Source organism: Apis dorsata, unplaced genomic scaffold (assembly GCF_000469605.1).
Source record: "Apis dorsata unplaced genomic scaffold, Apis dorsata 1.3 scaffold_1085, whole genome shotgun sequence".
NCBI classification, from domain to species: domain Eukaryota; kingdom Metazoa; phylum Arthropoda; class Insecta; order Hymenoptera; family Apidae; genus Apis; species Apis dorsata.
The window spans coordinates 279,100-298,606 of record NW_006264183.1 but is presented as its reverse complement, the minus strand read 5'-3'; the positions used below and the strand labels follow the sequence as shown (position 1 = coordinate 298,606).

At 27.5% G+C, this 19,507-nt stretch overlaps 3 protein-coding genes across 4 annotated transcripts in view; 2 read left to right on the top strand and 1 right to left on the bottom strand.

The window, feature by feature from the left end:
* LOC102676577 (lachesin-like) overlaps nt 1-11,402 on the bottom strand; it is a 57,441-nt gene extending 46,039 nt beyond the window's left edge. Inside the window, exons 1-3 of one of the 2 annotated variants that reach the window (XM_031514598.1) lie at nt 11,282-11,402; nt 10,082-10,152; nt 2,690-2,862 (exon numbers count right to left, since the gene is read on the bottom strand). In XM_031514598.1, coding sequence (XP_031370458.1) covers nt 2,690-2,827 — 138 coding nt within the window. In that variant the 5' untranslated portion in view covers nt 2,828-2,862; nt 10,082-10,152; nt 11,282-11,402. Of the gene's footprint in view, nt 1-2,689; nt 2,863-3,810; nt 5,345-10,081; nt 10,153-11,281 lie in introns of those variants that run through there. The other variant, XM_006624537.2, reaches the window with a different exon arrangement.
* LOC102676075 (CDK-activating kinase assembly factor MAT1) lies at nt 6,401-7,719 on the top strand. Its single transcript, XM_006624533.2, has 2 exons — nt 6,401-6,787; nt 6,870-7,719. The coding sequence occupies exons 1-2, from the start codon at nt 6,664-6,666 to the stop codon at nt 7,706-7,708; spliced, it is 963 nt and encodes a 320-aa protein (XP_006624596.1). The 5' UTR covers nt 6,401-6,663; the 3' UTR covers nt 7,709-7,719.
* A 4,868-nt stretch (nt 11,403-16,270) lies between the features above and the next one.
* Nucleotides 16,271-19,507, top strand: part of LOC102675841 (protein Wnt-1-like) — a 63,226-nt gene continuing 59,989 nt past the window's right edge. Inside the window, exon 1 of the mRNA XM_006624531.2 lies at nt 16,271-16,350. Coding sequence (XP_006624594.1) covers nt 16,271-16,350 — 80 coding nt within the window. The remainder of the gene's footprint in view (nt 16,351-19,507) is intronic.

Sequence of the window (19,507 nt, the reverse complement as noted above, 5' to 3'; positions counted from 1 at the left end):
ATATATATATATATATATTTAAATAATAATCTCTTTGGCTGTCGACATGTATATATAATATAGCTTATATAAATGTATACCAATTATTTCTCGACTCTTCCATGCATCGACATTTTTATTTAAACATCAGCTAATACAACAATTCCATATTAATTAGAACAACAAAGAGGGAGAAGGAAGAAAAAGTAGACAATAGGGATTTGTTGTACCGTGTTTTTCTCGTTATATGTTTAAAAAATCGTAAAACGTATCTTCTGATTTCTGTTGATAATTTCACTCGACACGTAAAAACTGCGGATTCTACGTCAATGATACGCATTGTATATCATTTGTACATATTACACAGACACCGCAAGAAATGTGATGTTGCCAGGACAACGGCAGCATAGATAATTGTAATTAATGCTCCTGTAACGCGTTCTGATATGTTCGCAAACATCAATTTGCATCGGTCGGACACACCGATTGTTGTCGACTAAATAATTATTAACGTTATCCGCTGAGTGACAAACTTTTTGCCTGTGTGTGTCACATTTATGCGATGCACATATGTTGGTTGCGATTGTACGCATATATAATAATCCGCATGAAACCTTGCAAATCATTTTCCAAGGAAATCATCGAGTCATTTTTTTTTTCAATGATACGAAAAGATTAATTATTTGAGATACGAAACATTTCTCTGTAATAACAACAAAGGAGAACAGAAAGCCTGTATTCATTTTTTTTTTTTTTAAATGAAATGAATGTTAATTCCTATTTATTAAGATTATTAAGAATTATTACAAAAATATTTGCTTGAAGTATTATTCTGTGTAATTAACCAGTTACAATGAAATTAAAATCTAAAGAAATTAAGACGTCAGATTAATTAAAATAAATTTATTTTGAGATGAAATTTATTTTATTATGTGTTCAAAGTAAATGTTCATTTGTTAACATATTCATTGACAATGAAAGAATTTAAAAATACGAAATGTTTGTAACTTAAGAAATATTAATTGATAGAGAATAATATCAGAAATTATCGTGATGTAGAATGTACTATTTTACCTAATAAAATAAATTTCAAAATAAGTCTACTTTAATTACGTTTTCTTTAGATTTTTTAACTCCTTTTAAATTTTCCTTTTATCACAATTTTTAATTATGCAGAATAACGAAAAATGCTTCAAGCAAATATTATTACAGTTTTAATATGCCATTTCATTTAAAAAACACGAGGGCGATTTTCTTATTCCTCTTTGTAGTCACAGAAAAATCTTTTGAATTTCAAATAACCAACTTTCTTATTCCATTGAAATATAAAAAAAAAAAAAAAAATGAATATAATTTCCAAAAATAATACAATTCGTAACACTTCACTTCGCGAATCACCCTGTATATATGCCACGTGTACGAGAACCGTTGAATATACATCATTCGTTGAACACTCTGTAGTCATCGAGTCCGGCAAAACCATCGTGCTCATCAAACCTTCGACGGCCATCATTACATGCTGATAGTTTAATGCGATTTGTGTTATTCTGCCTCGTTAAACTGCCTTTCTTTAACGCTTCTGCGCTCGCGTGTTCTTTTAAGTGTGCTACAAATTAGTATTTAGGACGTGCCGATAATCGGTAGTGCACGTCGTCGTCGTACAAAGGGATATTAATGAGAAAGACACGATGGATAACCAGGCTTATATCACACATATACATACGGATGAAGAGCCAATATGGCTTTTATAAATCACATTTACTCAAGGCTGCTAACGTTCTGCACCAATGAGGAGCCATTTAAAATTCACGCAGAGCTTAAAGCATTACTTGCAATTAAAGCTGATTAAAGAAGATAGGTTGAATAGGAATTATAACGTTGAATATTTAAGTACCTCCATGCAATGACAGAATTTAAAAAAGAGCACACAATAAATTATGCCCTGGTGTTCATAAGAAATTTGATGGAACTGTGATACATGCATTTACCATGCGACATATGATGTGATCTTTCTATATATTTGTATATTTAGTGTTACGGTGATTCTTTAATATAGTGATTTTTTCTTTTTTCAAGGAAAAAGTTCGGACACCAAAGGGAAAAATAAAAAATAGAAAATTAAAAAAAAAAAAGGCGCTCCTTCTAAAAACAAAGTACTGTGTGCAGAGTTATCGATGCTTCTCGAAAAAAACGCTAAAGGGAAAACAAGAAACGAGAGGCAGGGTTACAGGGGAAAGAGGAAAGTTGTAACGCGCGAAATAAAAACTGCTCGACTGTGCGTATTGTAAAAAAGCAAAACTTTCTGTTTTACTTAAATTCCTCCAGTAAATAGTAAAATCGTAGAGGTAAAACAAAGGATAAGAAAAAATAAGAAATTTTCCATCGATATTGCAATTTCCAACTTCGAAACATTACGCGAATAATGTTTTAATGGACGAACTTAAATTGTAATCTCCGTTCCATTAAGTAGAATTTATTCTGATTTATTTATTTCCGTTCTATTGCATTAATTTTCTTGTGTTTTTATTAAACGACGCTGATTGCGTCGTACTCGCGTGTTTGTTTTGTTGTGTCTATCTCATTAACATTCCCGAGCGAAAGTAATTACGAGAAAAATTACAGTCAATTATTGAATATTGACAGCCAATAAAATTATCGTCCGCCAACACGAGTCACGTGACTAGCATCCTCGCACTGATTCGTTACCTACCGTACGATCACCCAGATTCCGTACTCGACAGTTTAGAGTGGCCGTTTTGCCAACCAATGCGGTGACGTTCTTTGATGCCGAGACGTCGAAGTAAGGTCCACGGTCGAATGGATCTGGTGGATTCAGATTCTCGTGCATTTCGTGATCAGATGTAGCCCGGGCGAGTCCTTGCACTTTAAGAAAAAATACACACAGAACAAAAAAAAACAAAACGCACGAACACATGTACATATACAACACAGAAAGCAGCTTTCAGTGAGCTCGTTTCAATCTCCAGATTGCGGTGGATTGTTCTTTGACCCGAAAGATTATTTCCCGTATTTCGCCGCACAGCGAGCCGCTTTAACGGCGGAAACCACGAGGCGGATGAAGAAAAGAAAAAATGCTCACCACGTTTCGTCGTTCGTTATCGGAATTTTGTTAACTCCTCATGTTTACCGTGAAACTCTTGTGCGCGCCAGAAGGGGCGTGCACTATTTACAACCGGAAGTGGCAAGAAATCATTTTAATGTGTTCTGAAGTGGCAAGTGGTAAAAGACGACATATATGTATATATTAGGTATATATATATGTATATTCTGCTAGATGCTCGAACATAGACCTTGCTATACTTCGTCATAAAGTATTAAAGTAGGTGCTAAACTTTGAACGTAACAGTTTCAAAAACTAGTTTATCTCATAATACGTGGCAGTGAACTATCGTCGATAACCGTCACTTTTCTTTCTTTATATGTATCCCCATAGAAAAATATATCGCGCCACAGTATCCGCGTTATTATAACAAATGTTCACAATATTATTATCGTTTTCCTGTCTTGGTTATATACCGGGATTCATAATCATATTCGCGAAATGATATACTTCGTACGTCTATTTTATATCTCGGATTGACAGTATATACATATATATATATATATATATATATATATATATATATGCATGAAAAATTTCTTTTTTGTTATTCCTTTTAAATAATTTTCAAAAGGAAATTTTTTTTCAAGGGAAAAATTCCATTAAACCGTTTTAAAAGTTACATTGTTTGAATCCGAGGATTACACGAACAATTCAAAAAACAATCCGCCCTGAATCATTAAACACGTGACTAATGAATTTCCACTTACCCGAAAACAATAGACTCAGGGTAAAAAATAAACCCTTCATTTTTTATTTCTCTCTCTCATAGTCGATCCACGATGTCGCTCGATATAATCGTCGCGTTTTTTGAAAAAAGCCACAACAGTTTCTAGTTTTAACTGATGGGATGAGGAGATAGGAAAAGGGGAGGGATATGAAAGACAAAGGATTTTTCGTGTTCTCCACGATTGCTCTTCCCGACTTTCATTTATCAATTATTTTCCATTCGCGGCGCGTTAATTTTTCCTTAGTATGGCGTAATAATCCGGAATTAAACGTTCGATACAGCATCTCGCGGACAAAAGCGCGAAGAAATCAAAATCGCAAAAGAAAAATATCGAATGAATCGATAAGCATCTGATTTTCCATTGTTTTTTCACTCGTTGTCGCCATTATGTCTCTGCTATTCGGGATCTACGCATTGACATGCATAGAAATTGTCCCCGATACTTCTTTCCCATAATTGTCCTTTTCTCTTCCTCCACCGCGACACTACTGCCTCTCTCTGTCTTCCCGCTAGAGCATATCTTTATCCGTGAACTGCTTAATTGACCAATGGTATAGATGAACAACCGACAATTCCTTTCTTTGTTGTATTTATTTCTTCGTATTCTTTAAAACCCACCAACGTATAAAAATATTCATTTCACCAAATAGAATATCTTATTTCTTTTAAAATATATTTTACTATACAATTAAACAATTTTCAACAATTATCATCCTTCTGTCACAGCGACGGTTGACGAACGACATCGAAAGGTAATCTCGTGCTCTGTCCGAACTATTTAACCGACAGAACGAAACGGATAAATTTAATTCGCGTGATTCAAGGATCGTGTTATATACACGCGAGTGGAAAAAAAAAGGTGTGGAGCGTATGCGCGATCTTTGCGAATTTTCCTGCGTTCAATGAGAATCGTGACGAGTGCAAAAGAGCGCGATAAAACTCGTGTACGAGAATCCGAGCAAAACTGACAGTGCATGCGACACGGCCCGGGAGAGACGCCCTGCCATCTGTCCTTGCACACGCCCCGCTTTCCCTCACCCGAAGTCAACGAGAAGATGGGGTAGACATCGTCCGGCGCAAGCGTATCACTTTAGTTCTATTACGAGCACGCACACAACTGTATGAAGCGAGCGTGCAGCATCCTCTAGTCAAGAATCGAATTCCATGTCGGCTCGATCGTCGTCCTCGTCGTCGTCATTGTCGTACACGTGTCACACCAACACACTTTAACAAATTTCATGCAGCGAAGCGCGGAGTGAGAGAGAATAAAAGAGAGAGAGAGAGAAAGAGAGAGAAAAAAAAATGAGACCGGAGTTACTCTTTCGCATCGTTTTCCACGTAAACGGACTAGATCGAGCTTATCGTTTCGATCGTGGCCCGTATAAAAGATAGTAAACAAAACGAGGATGTTTCCTGAACCGATTTTCGATCGTTGGGATTATTATTCGGACCGGATTATCGCATGTTATATATTGCTATAAGGCCTTTGTATAAAAATTTTTAATTTAAGTATTTGTCATTTATATAATTCTTCCGAACAACAGTTTATTAGAATAATTTTAAGAAATAAATTTTTAGCATTACATTTAATGTTTTAGATTTAAATTTGAATCATTACTTTTGAATTTAAAATACATTATGCGTAAATTTTTATAAAATTTGCCGTTATTCGAGTTTTTCTAAAAACAATGGAATAATATGTTTATTTTAGGAAATCTTCTTTGAAATATGATTCTGATTAATCTCGGGTGTTTCACGTTAGCGTTACGAATGTAATATCTTTGTTTACTTAAGAAATGTCATTGCACATTTTTCACTGAACGTCAAGATGGTTTTACGAAAAGGATTGAATAATGAGCGTTCATAGTATCAACCATTGGAGGAAGAAATAAGGAGAACTTTGCGAGGCAGCAAAGCATACCACCCCTTTTGTTCTTTCGAGTATAATGGACATGCATCGCATCTCTTTCTTGCTGCTTTTTAATGTACAATTTACACGATGGAATTGAAAAAGAAATCGATGCCCTAAATCGTTAGAAGTGAAACGCACAAAAGACGTACGGCTTGGTATCAAGAGATTTGACTTGAGTTTTTTTCTCAGAGATTTCTTTTTTCTTTTTTTTTTGATTCGATAATCACGTAAACATGCATAATCGAAAACTATAGAAAAAGCATATTTTCATTCAAAGATAAAATATACAATATACATTTCTATAATAAGTTTATTTTCTAATTTATTTGTATTTTAAACGTTTAAGATAAATGAAAATATATAATAAATTCTTTAGAAATAAAATTAAAATTATTCAATTTAACATTCCTTATAAAATGAAATGAAATATTACTTATAATTATAATAAAATTATATTATAAATTCTTTGTTAAATTGTAATATTATTTTATAATTAATTGGAAAAATTATAAGTGATTAATTTATAAGAGTATTATAAATTAATAAGATATTTATATATAATGAATATTTTTAACACTATCGAATTCAATAATACATATTTCATATTCGATATTATAATATCGATTACTGTTCGAGTTTCAAACTTCAAGCTACATGACAATATGTGAAATTTTAGTTATAGGTTATGTTTCGGAACAATGATGTTACGAATAGTTTACTATGTTTTCGAAATGTAAAAATGTTACTATATTTTCATTGTTTAACTATATGGAATGATTCAATTAATTTGAATTTATATTAAAGTCATGTCATACATCGTAATGTAAAATTTTCGATTCTTTCACCAGTTAATTGTTCTGTGAAAGTAAACGGTGGTTCCTATAAGTTTAAATACATATTTGTTTCTAATACCTCGCAAAAATGGATGATCAAGCATGCCCAAGATGCAAAACTACTAAATATCGGAATCCATCATTGAAAATGATGGTAAATGTTTGTGGTCACACATTATGTGAAAGTTGTGTCAATTTGTTATTTTTGAAAGGTTAGTTTCTTTATGTTGCTTGCTAAAAAAAATTCGTTAATTCTTAAGTCCTTCATTAAATCTTTATTTCATAATTTCTTAGGCTCTGGATCATGTCCTGAATGTAAAATTCCTCTGAGAAGAGCAAATTTTCGTGTACAATTATTTGAAGATCCTATGGTAGAAAAGGAAGTAAATATAAGAAAAAGAATTCTTAGAGATTTCAACAAAAAAGAAGAAGACTTTGCAACACTAAGAGAATACAATGATTATTTAGAAGAAATTGAAACACTAATATATAACTTGGCTAACAATATTGATGTAATAGAAACAAATAAGAAAATAGAACAGTACAAAAAAGACAATAAAGATCAAATAACAAAAAGTAAATCTAAGCTTGGTAGAAGTGAATATGAATTGGAAGAAATGATAGAATTGGAGAAACAGAAAGAAGAAGAGAGAAGATTAGAAATAGCTAAAGAAGAAATAGAAGCTAAAAGAAAAAAGATCCGTGAGAAAGAAGCATTGATAGATGAGCTTACATTTTCAGAAGGAAATGCAAAAAATATTGTAGAAACATTTGCCTCTGTTATACAAGCATCTAGGAAGGAAACAAAAGCAGCACCTGCTAAAGCAACACAATTTAGTACAGGAATTAAATTTAGCAATCAAGGAGGTCAGAATTATTTGCCTATACCAAAGATCGAAGAAGGACCTCTATACACTTATACACCTATCAAACAAGTAACGGATGGTCCAGCACCACCTAGTTGGAGAGAATTACAAGCTCGTGGATATGTTTCTCATGTACGTGCTGAGTCTTCATCAGAAAGAGCAGGTGGATTTAAAGCACATGTTGCATGTTTAAGAGCTTTACAAGAATCTATGGCTGGTTTATATTATAATCCTTCACAACGTCAAACAGAATTCACATCTGTGTGATTATAAAAATTGCTTTAATATCAAGAAAATCATATCTCTACTTTTGTATATAAAATAGTATGATCATTTAGTCATACATGATTTAAAATCTCTGATTCAAGCAATAAAAATCAAGATAAACATTTGTGATATAATCAAAAATTACAGGTACATGTGCCTTTGTATATTTATGTAATTTTTATTATTACATATTATATATCATGATTATAATATAAAAACTACATAATTATAGTCTAATTATACTTGTTCAAAGATTAAGTATACATAAAACTCATTTTTTCGTTTCCATGAAAAATAAAACTCTTTTGTTAAAAATAATATATATTAGTAATTATTTGTCTTTATTCCTTATATTTTTTAATTATTGAGAAGTTATTATTTATTTTTTATTTTAAATTAAGATATCATTAATATCAACTGATGGTATCACAGAGATAAAGGCATAGACTAGATATTTATATAGTTAATAGTACAAATTTTTTATAAAATCAATAAATTTAACAAATTATATAATTATATTATTATAGACTATTATATTAAATTAGCATAATATTGATATATTATATTACTGATAATATGAAAAATATAATATAAAATATTTCATATTAAAATAATCATTGCAAGTTTATTATAGTTAGCTACTTGTACTATTATCGATATAGTAGCTAGCATGTAACATAGTTGGAAAAAGAATCATTCTATGAATCACAGAAAAAAAATAAAATAGATATAATATTTTATAACGGAAGAATTTTGTAACGGAATAGATATAAAAAAGAGATAAATAACAAATTATTTAAAAAATTACAAAGATTATGATGTCAAAAAAAATTATAATAATTCTATTCTATAATTTATATATTAAATATGCAACATACATAATTCCATTTCCTCAGCAATACATGAAAATGCACACAAAAAATAATATTTTTATATCAAGTAATATTCTTTATTACATAGTATATGAATATATATTGATTGATTCTTATTATATGTTTCATTTGTGCCATTTTATAGATGGCGTTAATATCAATACTTTTACCTTATTTCTGCTCTCCTATTTATTTTGTTTGTCTACATTTGCTGTATAGATTATTGCTAAGTATTAGATATATCATAATTTTTAAAAATCAATATTTAATAAATTTTAATACGTAAAAAATTAATTGTTGCAATCGTGAGCGCAGTCAATTAACTTATATTATTTGTTATAAAATTTATAATTGTATTACGGATATGATTATAAATTGTATAATAAATAATAATGATTTTGCAGATATCATCACATATAGGTTGCTGAATTGGGTATTCATGCTATCTACGGTTCTATTCATCAATATTCCTTTATAAAAACAATTATTTAAAATTAATGATAAATCTTTCTTTTGATGTAGATTTGAAAACGTTCAAATAATCGTTTAATTATTGTGCAAAATAAACAGCAAAAGAAATTCTAAGAAAAATCGATGACAAGTTAAAATGTGAAAATAAAAATAAAATTGTATCTTAATATATAATCCTACATAGATATATTATTTCGCAACACTGATGCAAAATCGCTCATGATAACTGAATCTAAATATTAGAATTCGAAAAATCAATTTGTTTCAGCTTCATCCAATTTTTCAAATTTTATTTTTTGAAACAAATGGCCACGTGAAAATAAGTTTCTATTCGATTAGAAACTGTGACAATCTGTCCTATTATAATTACACATTAGTTATCCTACCTAATTTTATATTCAAAAATGACAAAACAAATACACCAACACATTCATGATTTTCATACGTAATACCTGACATAAAAACATCCCTAAAAAGAATTCCTTCGATATTTGCTTGATTTACTATTTGTACGTACTATTTTCCTGAAATCGATTGATGATGACTAGCAATCATTGCATCAAATATAAAAACATATATATATATATATATTTTAATTTAATTTTAATTATAAATAATTATTATCAATAAATTATATCCTTTAAGCCAATTAAATTATTAAAATAATGCGAAATTTGATTAGACATTGTCGTAATTTGAAAATAAAAATTGTAATATCGCATATAAATTGTCGTTGAAAATTCTAATAAGATTAATCGTGAATATTTTAAACAATTAAACTATCAAATTTAATTTATTTTATTTAAACTATCAAATTTAATTTATTTTAATTTATTAAAATATTAAATTTGATTTAAAATATTAAATTAAATTATATGAAATATTATAGGCAAAATGACACAATTCCTGAATTTTTATAGCCTGAAATTTGGATTTTTCATTCTAAACCATGATTGAATAATAAAGAAACATTTTGAATTGAACAACAACATTGAATTGAATTGAAGAAACATAAATATATGCGACTTACCAATCTAATAGATATAAAGAATTTTTACTATCGTGATCTATGCCATTGCAAAGAGTCATCAAACATGGAAACTGTAACAAAATATAAAAAAGCATAATTTAAACACTGATTATTTAAAAAAGTTGAAATAAATAATAATAATAATAATAATAATAATATATTTATAATAGAAAATATATAAGAATAATCATCTCTAAGGAACTATTTTATTCTTTTGAAAAATTGATTTTACTCTGTACCGAAAATAATTATATAAAAAAAAAAAACGAAATAATTACTAATATATCTATCTATTTTAGCAAACAAACTCTGATTCTAATTTCGCGATAATAAATTTAATTAGAGTCATATGCTCTAAAATATTAAAAAATAAAATATTAAAATCTAACACAAAACAAATGTTAAATCTATCGACCATATTGCACAATCACAAAAATTCTGTGAAAATAAAACTGTATTATGGGAGAGAAGGAAATTTATAGAAAAAAAGCAAAATATTCTTTCCATAGTTTTTTTTTTTTTTTTACCAAATTGATTTGTTTCAGATATTATTAGACAATTTGTTCGTTTTTTTGAAACTATGGACTAATTATCAATTTTTTATGAATAAAGATTTTGTAAAATTTTATAAAATATAATTATTATTTAAACAAAAATATGATAAATGTTCATTATAAAAGTATAAATATTATTGAAATGATAAAATATATCATATAAAAATGATTGAATAGAGTAAATATATACGATACAAAACATCAAACTTCTTTTTAAAAATATAAGATCCATATTGAAACTTTTCTTACTTTCAAAATTGACTAATTAGCTAATCTACAAATAAAAATATTCAAATAAATGCATAAAATATATAAAATTAATTGATCACATTATTATCAAACACAATTATTATAATCAAATACAAATCCTATCTTAAAATGTCATAAGTTAACTGGAATAAGTTAATTAATTAATTATAATTAGTTAATTATAAAAAAATTAATTATAAAAAAAATATATATATAATTATAATATATAAATATAATTATAATAAATGATTTAAAAAAAGCGAATAATTTAGCTCTCGAAAGATAGTCAATTATATAGCATATTGATTTAATAATGTATAAATGATAATAATTATGAATATAATTGTGAAAAGAAATATGTATATACTATGCAGTAAAAAATGAAACTGTTATTTACCATAAATATCGATAGTCTATCAATGTGACGCATCACAATTTCGATTTTCGAATCACGAATAGAAAGAAGTGCTTGTCAATTTAGCGACAAATCGAAACATATCGAATATGACACAAACGTGAACTCACAATTTCTTGGAAAAGTTATATTACGAAAAAATGTCATCAGTCTCGAGTATAACATTGGACGAAAAAGAGAAAAAAATATATAAATATTAGAGATAAATGTATTTATATGTAAAACGCAATTATATATATTAGTAATATAATTTAATTTAAGAAAATAAAATTGATCTTATACACTTTTTTTTAGTATGAAAAGACTATAGAAACTTATTTTAAATAAATCTATTTCTGTTAAAACAAATAAAATATCAAAATCATCAGCTAAAAGTCGCTATGGTATGTACATGTTACAAATTATATTTCGAAACTATCCCGATAATCGAATAATTATTTGCTCAAATGAAAATTAAAATTAATCTATAAAAAAAGGATAAAACAAATGTATAAAAAAATTATATTAGGATGAAAGAATAAATAAATTCAAATTTCAATTTAATGAAACACAAACTATCGATAACCTAATATAACGACCGACAAAAAACTCAAAATACTAATTAATTTTATCATTACAGTGATAAATAGATTACTAAATAAACGAGACTGATAATAATTTGTAAATTCGATAACAAAATACGAATAAAATTATTTACAACATAGTCAAATCACCAAAATCACGATCACGTAGCCCGTCATGATGATTTTCCACAGAAGACTAACGTTGCCCGCCACAGTTTACGTAGAGACTTTCTGATTGGTTAACGTCGTAAGTCAATTTTATAATCAAAATCGCACAAAAAATTAATTTTGCATTATATATTTTAATTAAAAATATAATATATTATTATTAATTTATTTATGTATTATTAATTTTTAATTTATTAATTATTTATTCCATTTCTATATTTTTTTTATTAATTAATTTATTTATTGACTTATTTATAGATTATTTATCGATTTATTTATTAATTTACGATTTATTTGAAAAATGGTTTCTTATTTTTTAAATTATTTTTAGTTCTAAAAAATTGTTACATCATTATGCTATTATTTTAATGATATCTAGTAAATATTATATTTCACCAATTTGAATGTCAAGATCCAATCATCATAGACATCGCGATTTTACGTTAGTTGCAAATTACGTTAGAATTGCGTTTACAAATCTTGAGTTTTAAATTACAATAAAATGGATGTGTTAGTGTATTGTGTTCTAAAAAGTATTATAATTGCTTTTAATTATTTTGATTATAAATTAACATATTTTTTTAATGTCGTGATTTATAACATCGGTATATATATAATATATATATAATTCTTTATTTATAAAATAATATTTGTTTTGTGTTAAATTCACTTTAAAAATTAATATTGCGTTGATAAATGTTCGTATTGTTCAAAACAGTGTTGTGTTGATAAATAATTGCATTTTTTATAGTAATATTGCATTTATAAATTGCTTATATTTCTTTTACTTAAAAGAAGTTTCTATAGTTTATAGGTTACAAAGTGCAATTAAAATTATGGTTGTATGACAAGTTTTGTTACAATTTTTCATTATTAATATTACATATAATGAAATATGAGTGTATAAATTTGTTTATTAAACATCTTATTTTGATAAATAGTTAAAATATCTAAGAGTATATGCTTTCGCGAATTTTCTATTTCTTTTTCTTGTATTGCGTTGCAAATACAAAGTATTGCAAGTATTCGTTTTTTTTTAAATTTTAGTTTATTAATATTGCAAAATAAAAAAGATGGTTTATTCATAGTTTATATGAAGTGAATAGACTTTTTTGTTATTTTTTTCTTTTTAGTATTTATTATATAAAAATACTTATTATCGAAGATATTATTAAAAAATATATTTTTTTCTTTTCGAATGAATGTTTCATCAATTCTATTTATATTTTGTTTTTTAAGAAATCTTTTAGCTTTCATAACAGAAAAAACAGAAAGAATATTTCATTTTTGTCATCAGACAAATCATGATGATGAAAAATATCTAATTGGATAATTTTTTAATTTAAATTTTATTTTTAGATTTAATTTTTTGTGTTAGTTTTTTTAGAATCTTTTTTTATCATTTATATTGTTTATAAAAGTGCAATAAAAAGAGAATTTTTTTTAATTTTATTTAAAAATAAATTATTATTTTCATACAAAAAGGAAATAAATCAGATATCTTCAATGTAATAACAACTTCCAAGGTAAGACTTAAAAAATCATTATTTAATATATAATACATAATATATAACATCACTATATAACCAATATCGAAAGTATAATTTTATATATTTTATTTTAAAAAATAATTATAACTTCAATTATTATTTTTTTAAATAAATAAAAAGTTTATTATAATGTTATGAATTTTCATTTCAATTCTTAAAATTATTGATACATATAAATAGAAATTTTTATTTATCTAATACTTTTTAAGTGATTTCGTTTACATACTTAAATTACAGTTTGCTAGATGGCGTAAGAAACACTCTTTTTCGAGGTTGGTATTTCAGAACATGTGACATAAAGTACCATAAAATATGTCTATTTTATTTTTCGTCTATTTATATATATATATTTTTTTCTTTTGTTTGTTTTTGGTATTTAGATTTAATATAATTCTTATATTTATTATTGTAAATCATAAAACACATCAAACATTTTATTTTTTACGCGATCGATATTGTAGAATGTGGCAAAAAAAAATCTCATCGAGTCAAATCTGCATTTATATCTTGTTCGTGCTTATTAATTGTTATCAACTGATGTTATATGTTAAAAAATTATTATTGATATATTTTCTTAAAAACGAATTATGTATATTATAATATAATTATTATCAATATGTCAACATTTTGAAATTAATTATTATCTAGACATTTTTCATTGAAATGTTAAAGAAAAATAAAAGAAATTGATTATTAAAAATTGATGAAAAAATTGATAATATTTTGAGATTATTAATCATATATTTTAAAATAATATTGTAAAAATAAAATATTTAAATATTGACGTAGGTAGATAGAGAAGGAAAAAAAAGTATCAATATTGTAAATATTAAAACGTATATATTTATAAGGAAATTATCTTTTTTTAGCATTAAAACTATTGTAAAGAATATGTTCAGACTATTGTAAAGAAATGATAAGTATTATATAAAAATAATATTTATTAAAAAATTCTATATATATATTTTTTGTATAAATTGTATATTTTTTAATATTAATATTAAATATAATCAATATAAATTATGAATAATTATTAAATCATTATGAAATTTCATGAAATCACAAAAAATTCAAAGAAAATTAATTATAGAATCTTATATATATCTATTCATTACAAAATTTTTTAAATTTTCATTATTTCATATTAGAACTTCCATTTAATCAAACACATTGTCGTATAACTCGGGATAAAACTGTTCAATACATGATAGTATTTTTTTTTTTATTTTCTTTATTCAAAGTTTGACGTCCTATAATTGATATGATTTGCAAATAATAGCAATAAATCATTTATTCTGATATTATATTTAATTTATTTCTAATATACGCTCATTTCAACGAAGAATTTCGATAAAAGTTATTTAAATAAGAGTATAAATGTATGAGTAATGATAATTAATTTAAATGAATCGAAATAAAAAGTAATCAATAGATTATATTCAACATAATTACACACACATATATATAAAAAGTAAAATGTATAAAAGTAGTTATATATATATAACTACTTTACATATATTATAGTTACATATATATATATATACATATAAATATACATATATATATAAAACACATGATGTAGAATATATATCGTAATTTTAAAAATTATTTCGAAACATTTTCGATTTAAATTTTTTATTTTATATATATCTCTTGTGTCAAAGAAAATTATTCTCTTACAAATCATATAATTGTATAGTTATTTTCATTTGATACTAACCTTTCATATTATCGTATAAATTTCAAATTATTGATCTGAATCGATTTTTATCGATTTCACAATGGAATTTGCACTCTTTATTAAGAGAATCATAAAAATCTGTCACGGTTTCGACACTTTATTTCTTTATTGTAAATATACATGTTAATTTTCTTTCTAGAATTTTACATGAAAGTTGCAGAAACATACGTGGTTGGTGAACGAATCGCGAGCGAGCTCATACGCGAATCTCGAAGTCGGGACGGAGTGCCGAAATGCTTAATTAACGCGAGTGGAGCCTCGGTGGTTCTTCCATGACATAGCCAATCGCGTACTAGCAAGTGACTGCAGGCTCCGCCCACTGAGAGAACCCCGTTGCCCTTTTCCTCGTGACTACCAGCCACAGTACGTAGGCGAACGTTCACGGAGTGTTGTCGTATTCGCGTTCGCTTCACATTTTCGAGACGAGCGTCTAATATAGAGAGGCATATTGCAAACTTGAACATACTTCAATCTTTTCTGTCGTAGAATATAAATTCTCCATATTTTTTCATTGTCGGTGGAACGTTTTATACGCTTTATCTAATTTAAAAATCGCGATTCTGAACGCGTTATCGTGTGAAAAAAAGAGTGCATGCTGGAACAAAAAATCGTTCTTTCGTCACGTCCTTGTCTACCTGTCACGAGATCAGTGATCTATCCGAAACGACAAACATGTAAAAGGAAACACGATTGAAAGGAAGAAAAAAAAAGAAAAAAGTCATCGTGTTCTGGAATTATACGTCGGATAAAGATCGAATCGGATAACGGACAACTTTCGATCTCGATCTGTCAGCCTCGGAATCAACTGTCGATGCGACTCTTCGATCGATATCGACTCTCGTAAGAATGCGTGGCTGAAACAGAAGCGACGGACAATTTTGTCTTTTCTTTTTTTTCTATTGATCAACGAAAGATCCAGAGTCATCAAATCATCAAATTGCGATCAAAGATGCGGCCTATTGTGACGATTTTCTTATTCATACCATTCTTGCTTGTCGCGTGGCAAAACGGCGCGCAGGCTAACTGGTGGTGAGTTTCTACAATACGATTGTTATGTTCATTATCGATAACATCTCGGTTCATATCTTCGAGAAGTTGAATCTTTTCTTCACATTTACATTATTTTCTTCGAGGAGCATGCTTTGTTTAAAGAATAATTTAAATAGGTTTCGATACAATTATAATTATATAAAAAATTGTTTTTTTTTTATTTTTTTTAAAAACTATCGTTATCTTTTTAATTATTAATCATTAAGATTTCTTGTTGGAAATATATTTTACTATATAATATTCTTTTACTAAGTTGTTAACTTGATAAACAATTGAATCGATTTATTTTATAATTTATTTTAAAATATAATTACATTTTTTACTCGTATAATAATAAATTACGAATATAATTTTCATTTTTCATTTCATTTTCACAAATGAAATGTGAAAGTAAATATACTATTTATTCAAATCTTAATACCTTTATGAATTATAAGCATTTCTAAATTTTTGTTGTGGTACTTAGTGTGATTTCATTCATTTGTAATGAAGAAATACTAATATTAAAATAAAAAACAAGTATATCCAACATGTTCCGTAAAAGTTAACATCGAAGATAAACGTTCGATTCGATAGATGGAAAAAGAGCGACATTAATTCGTAGATAGTGCCGATTGAAAACGACATATCGTGTGCTGTCTGTTAATCTTGTGATCTACATTTATCTGATCTGTTCATCGAAACTGTTCGAGCTTTTCATTCTCGATAATTTCCTCTGGGAGACGTATGGCGAAGTTTGTCGATCTGTAATTCTCTACCATTTTTGACGAACCATTAAAATTGCGATCACGGCGCCGCAACGGTGTACCGGTCAAACTTTTGAAAAGTTAATTATGTCTCGACTATACTGTCGTATATTTCGTGTAATCTCACTATGCAGTTAAACGACCAATATGTCAGTGATTGTGTTAGACAGATTGATTTGCTTGATTGATATTTTCTTCTATACATTATATTACTTTTACATAAATATTCATTCGATGCAATTGCCAATTAATTATTGTCACTCTATCATGGGTTTGAAACGTATTATTGTAATGAAAATTTTTTTCATTGTCAACTATAGATTCTATTAGAGTTCTTGAACTAGAGTTAATAATTCTATAATTTATATAATTAAATTAATTTAGTTGAAAATTTATAACAAAACTATTTTGCAAGATCTTGTGTAAAACTAACCTAAAAGAATAAACGTTTAAGTGTTCGAGTTTACTAGTATATTTGATAGGTGGTCAGCTTACAAGATTATGGCGATATTTTTACGAGAGCGACGATATAAGTTTCCGCAGCGTAAACGTTTATTTTAGCGTTTCAAACGGAGCATTGGCAAAACATATGAGATATTCGCGAGTATAAAGGTGTATGATCACATTTCCGTACAGAGAAAGGTATATGTATACGTATGGAGATGGTGACGAAACGTTCGCTTTGAAGGACAATTTTCTATAGATCGTTTCACCTATTGTCCGTAGATATCGCTCAATAAGTTTACCTTTATACTTTCAATTGTGTCCATTATCTATCAGTAATAATATAGGTATTTTTTTGTATTTTTTTTATTAACATGTTTCATAATTTCTTTTCAAATAAAGATCAGATATTACATTTTTTTAGTCAAATAAATTACATAAATTTGGCATAAATTGATTATTAAATTCTATAACTTTTGATATTAAATTCATTAAAAAATGCAAAATAATTATGTATTCTTATATTATATTTTTATATTCTTATATTATATCAATATCATTGAATATTATTTTCGTATAAAATGAATAAAATGAAAGATTAACTCAAAAGATTATAACGAAAAAATTAAGAAATAAATTTAATAACTCTATTCAATCCATTTTTATTACACACAAGAAATAATAAAATTCACCTTTTTATTTTTCTCATTTATTTCTTATTTGCGAAATGAACACAAAAAAATAATGTAACATAAGAATTTTTTATACAAGCATATAGAAATATATTTAAAACTTGTAAATATATTTTAACATCTACTTTTATATTGAAATTAAATTTGTTATTATCAATTATCGATTTTTAATATCTATGTAAATTAAATTTTCGCGACTTTTATTGCCATTATATTAATTACCAACATAAAATATCAAAAAAAAAAAGAATAAAATACGTTGACAAGATAAGAAGATAGCTTACAAAAATTTTAAATACGTTGAACGTAAAAATTGGCCCGTTTAAAGTGCTTTATAAGCAAAGAATCGGACACGCACATGACATCACGATCGGGGAAGCCCCGATGATAGCGGTGATACGCTAGCAGAGGATGCGCCCGAAGAAGCGCGCCGGTGCTGTCGATGCGTCCCTGCAGGCCACACTTTTAAAAGAAGGCACGTTGACGTCCTATGGTCAAGCAACAATTCCATCGAGCAGATTTTATTTCCAACAAACTGGTTCCCAGGCCGATTAATCGGCTCCGCTGGCGGCGTCAACCTTCCGGTGTATATACATATACACGATCTCGCGCCTCTTTGCTTTATCTTTGCTCAGAACACGCGATGCGTGAGCTACAAACGCTTAATAATTCGCATTAAGTCGCGCCTGTTAGTCTTCCATCCTCTCAATCTCGTCCACTTAGCCGGTGCCATCTTCAGCCGATTCTGATTTCTCGAATCGAATTATTCTCGATGCGTGTTATACGATTTTTGGGAGATAATCATCGTTTAAACGTAATCATCGATCAAAGTTATAAATTTTACTGTTGTTATAGCGTTGTTATTGAAATATGTCGCTAGGATGGAATATTATTAACATTGTTTGAAAAGTTCATCGTTGTCAGTCATCCTAACCTATATTATCCACATATGTATACTTACATATGTATTCTTTTGTCTGAAATGCGTAAAGGGAGATCGTGATATGCGAAAGATAGGAGAAGGTTACACGTCAAGTGGTTTTCATTTGATGGCATTCCTTAAATACCTCGAACGAGATATATATTGACATGCATCTAATAAGCATGTACCGAACACGTGATTTGTTTATATAACTATGTCGCGAGATGTGTAATACAGACAACTAGTAATATGATAGGCTTTTTATTCAAATATTTATCGTCATAAAATAATATTTCCGTGATGAAACGAACGGCACTTCGTGTTTTATAATA

Excerpts from the sequence above, each read along its gene's own strand:
- LOC102676075 (XM_006624533.2), top strand. The coding sequence starts at position 6,664 with ATGGATGATCAAGCATGCCCAAGATGCAAAACTACTAAATATCGGAAT. Across the intron at positions 6,788-6,869 it reads CAATTTGTTATTTTTGAAAG|GCTCTGGATCATGTCCTGAA; the intron begins GTTAGTTTCTTT and ends ATAATTTCTTAG.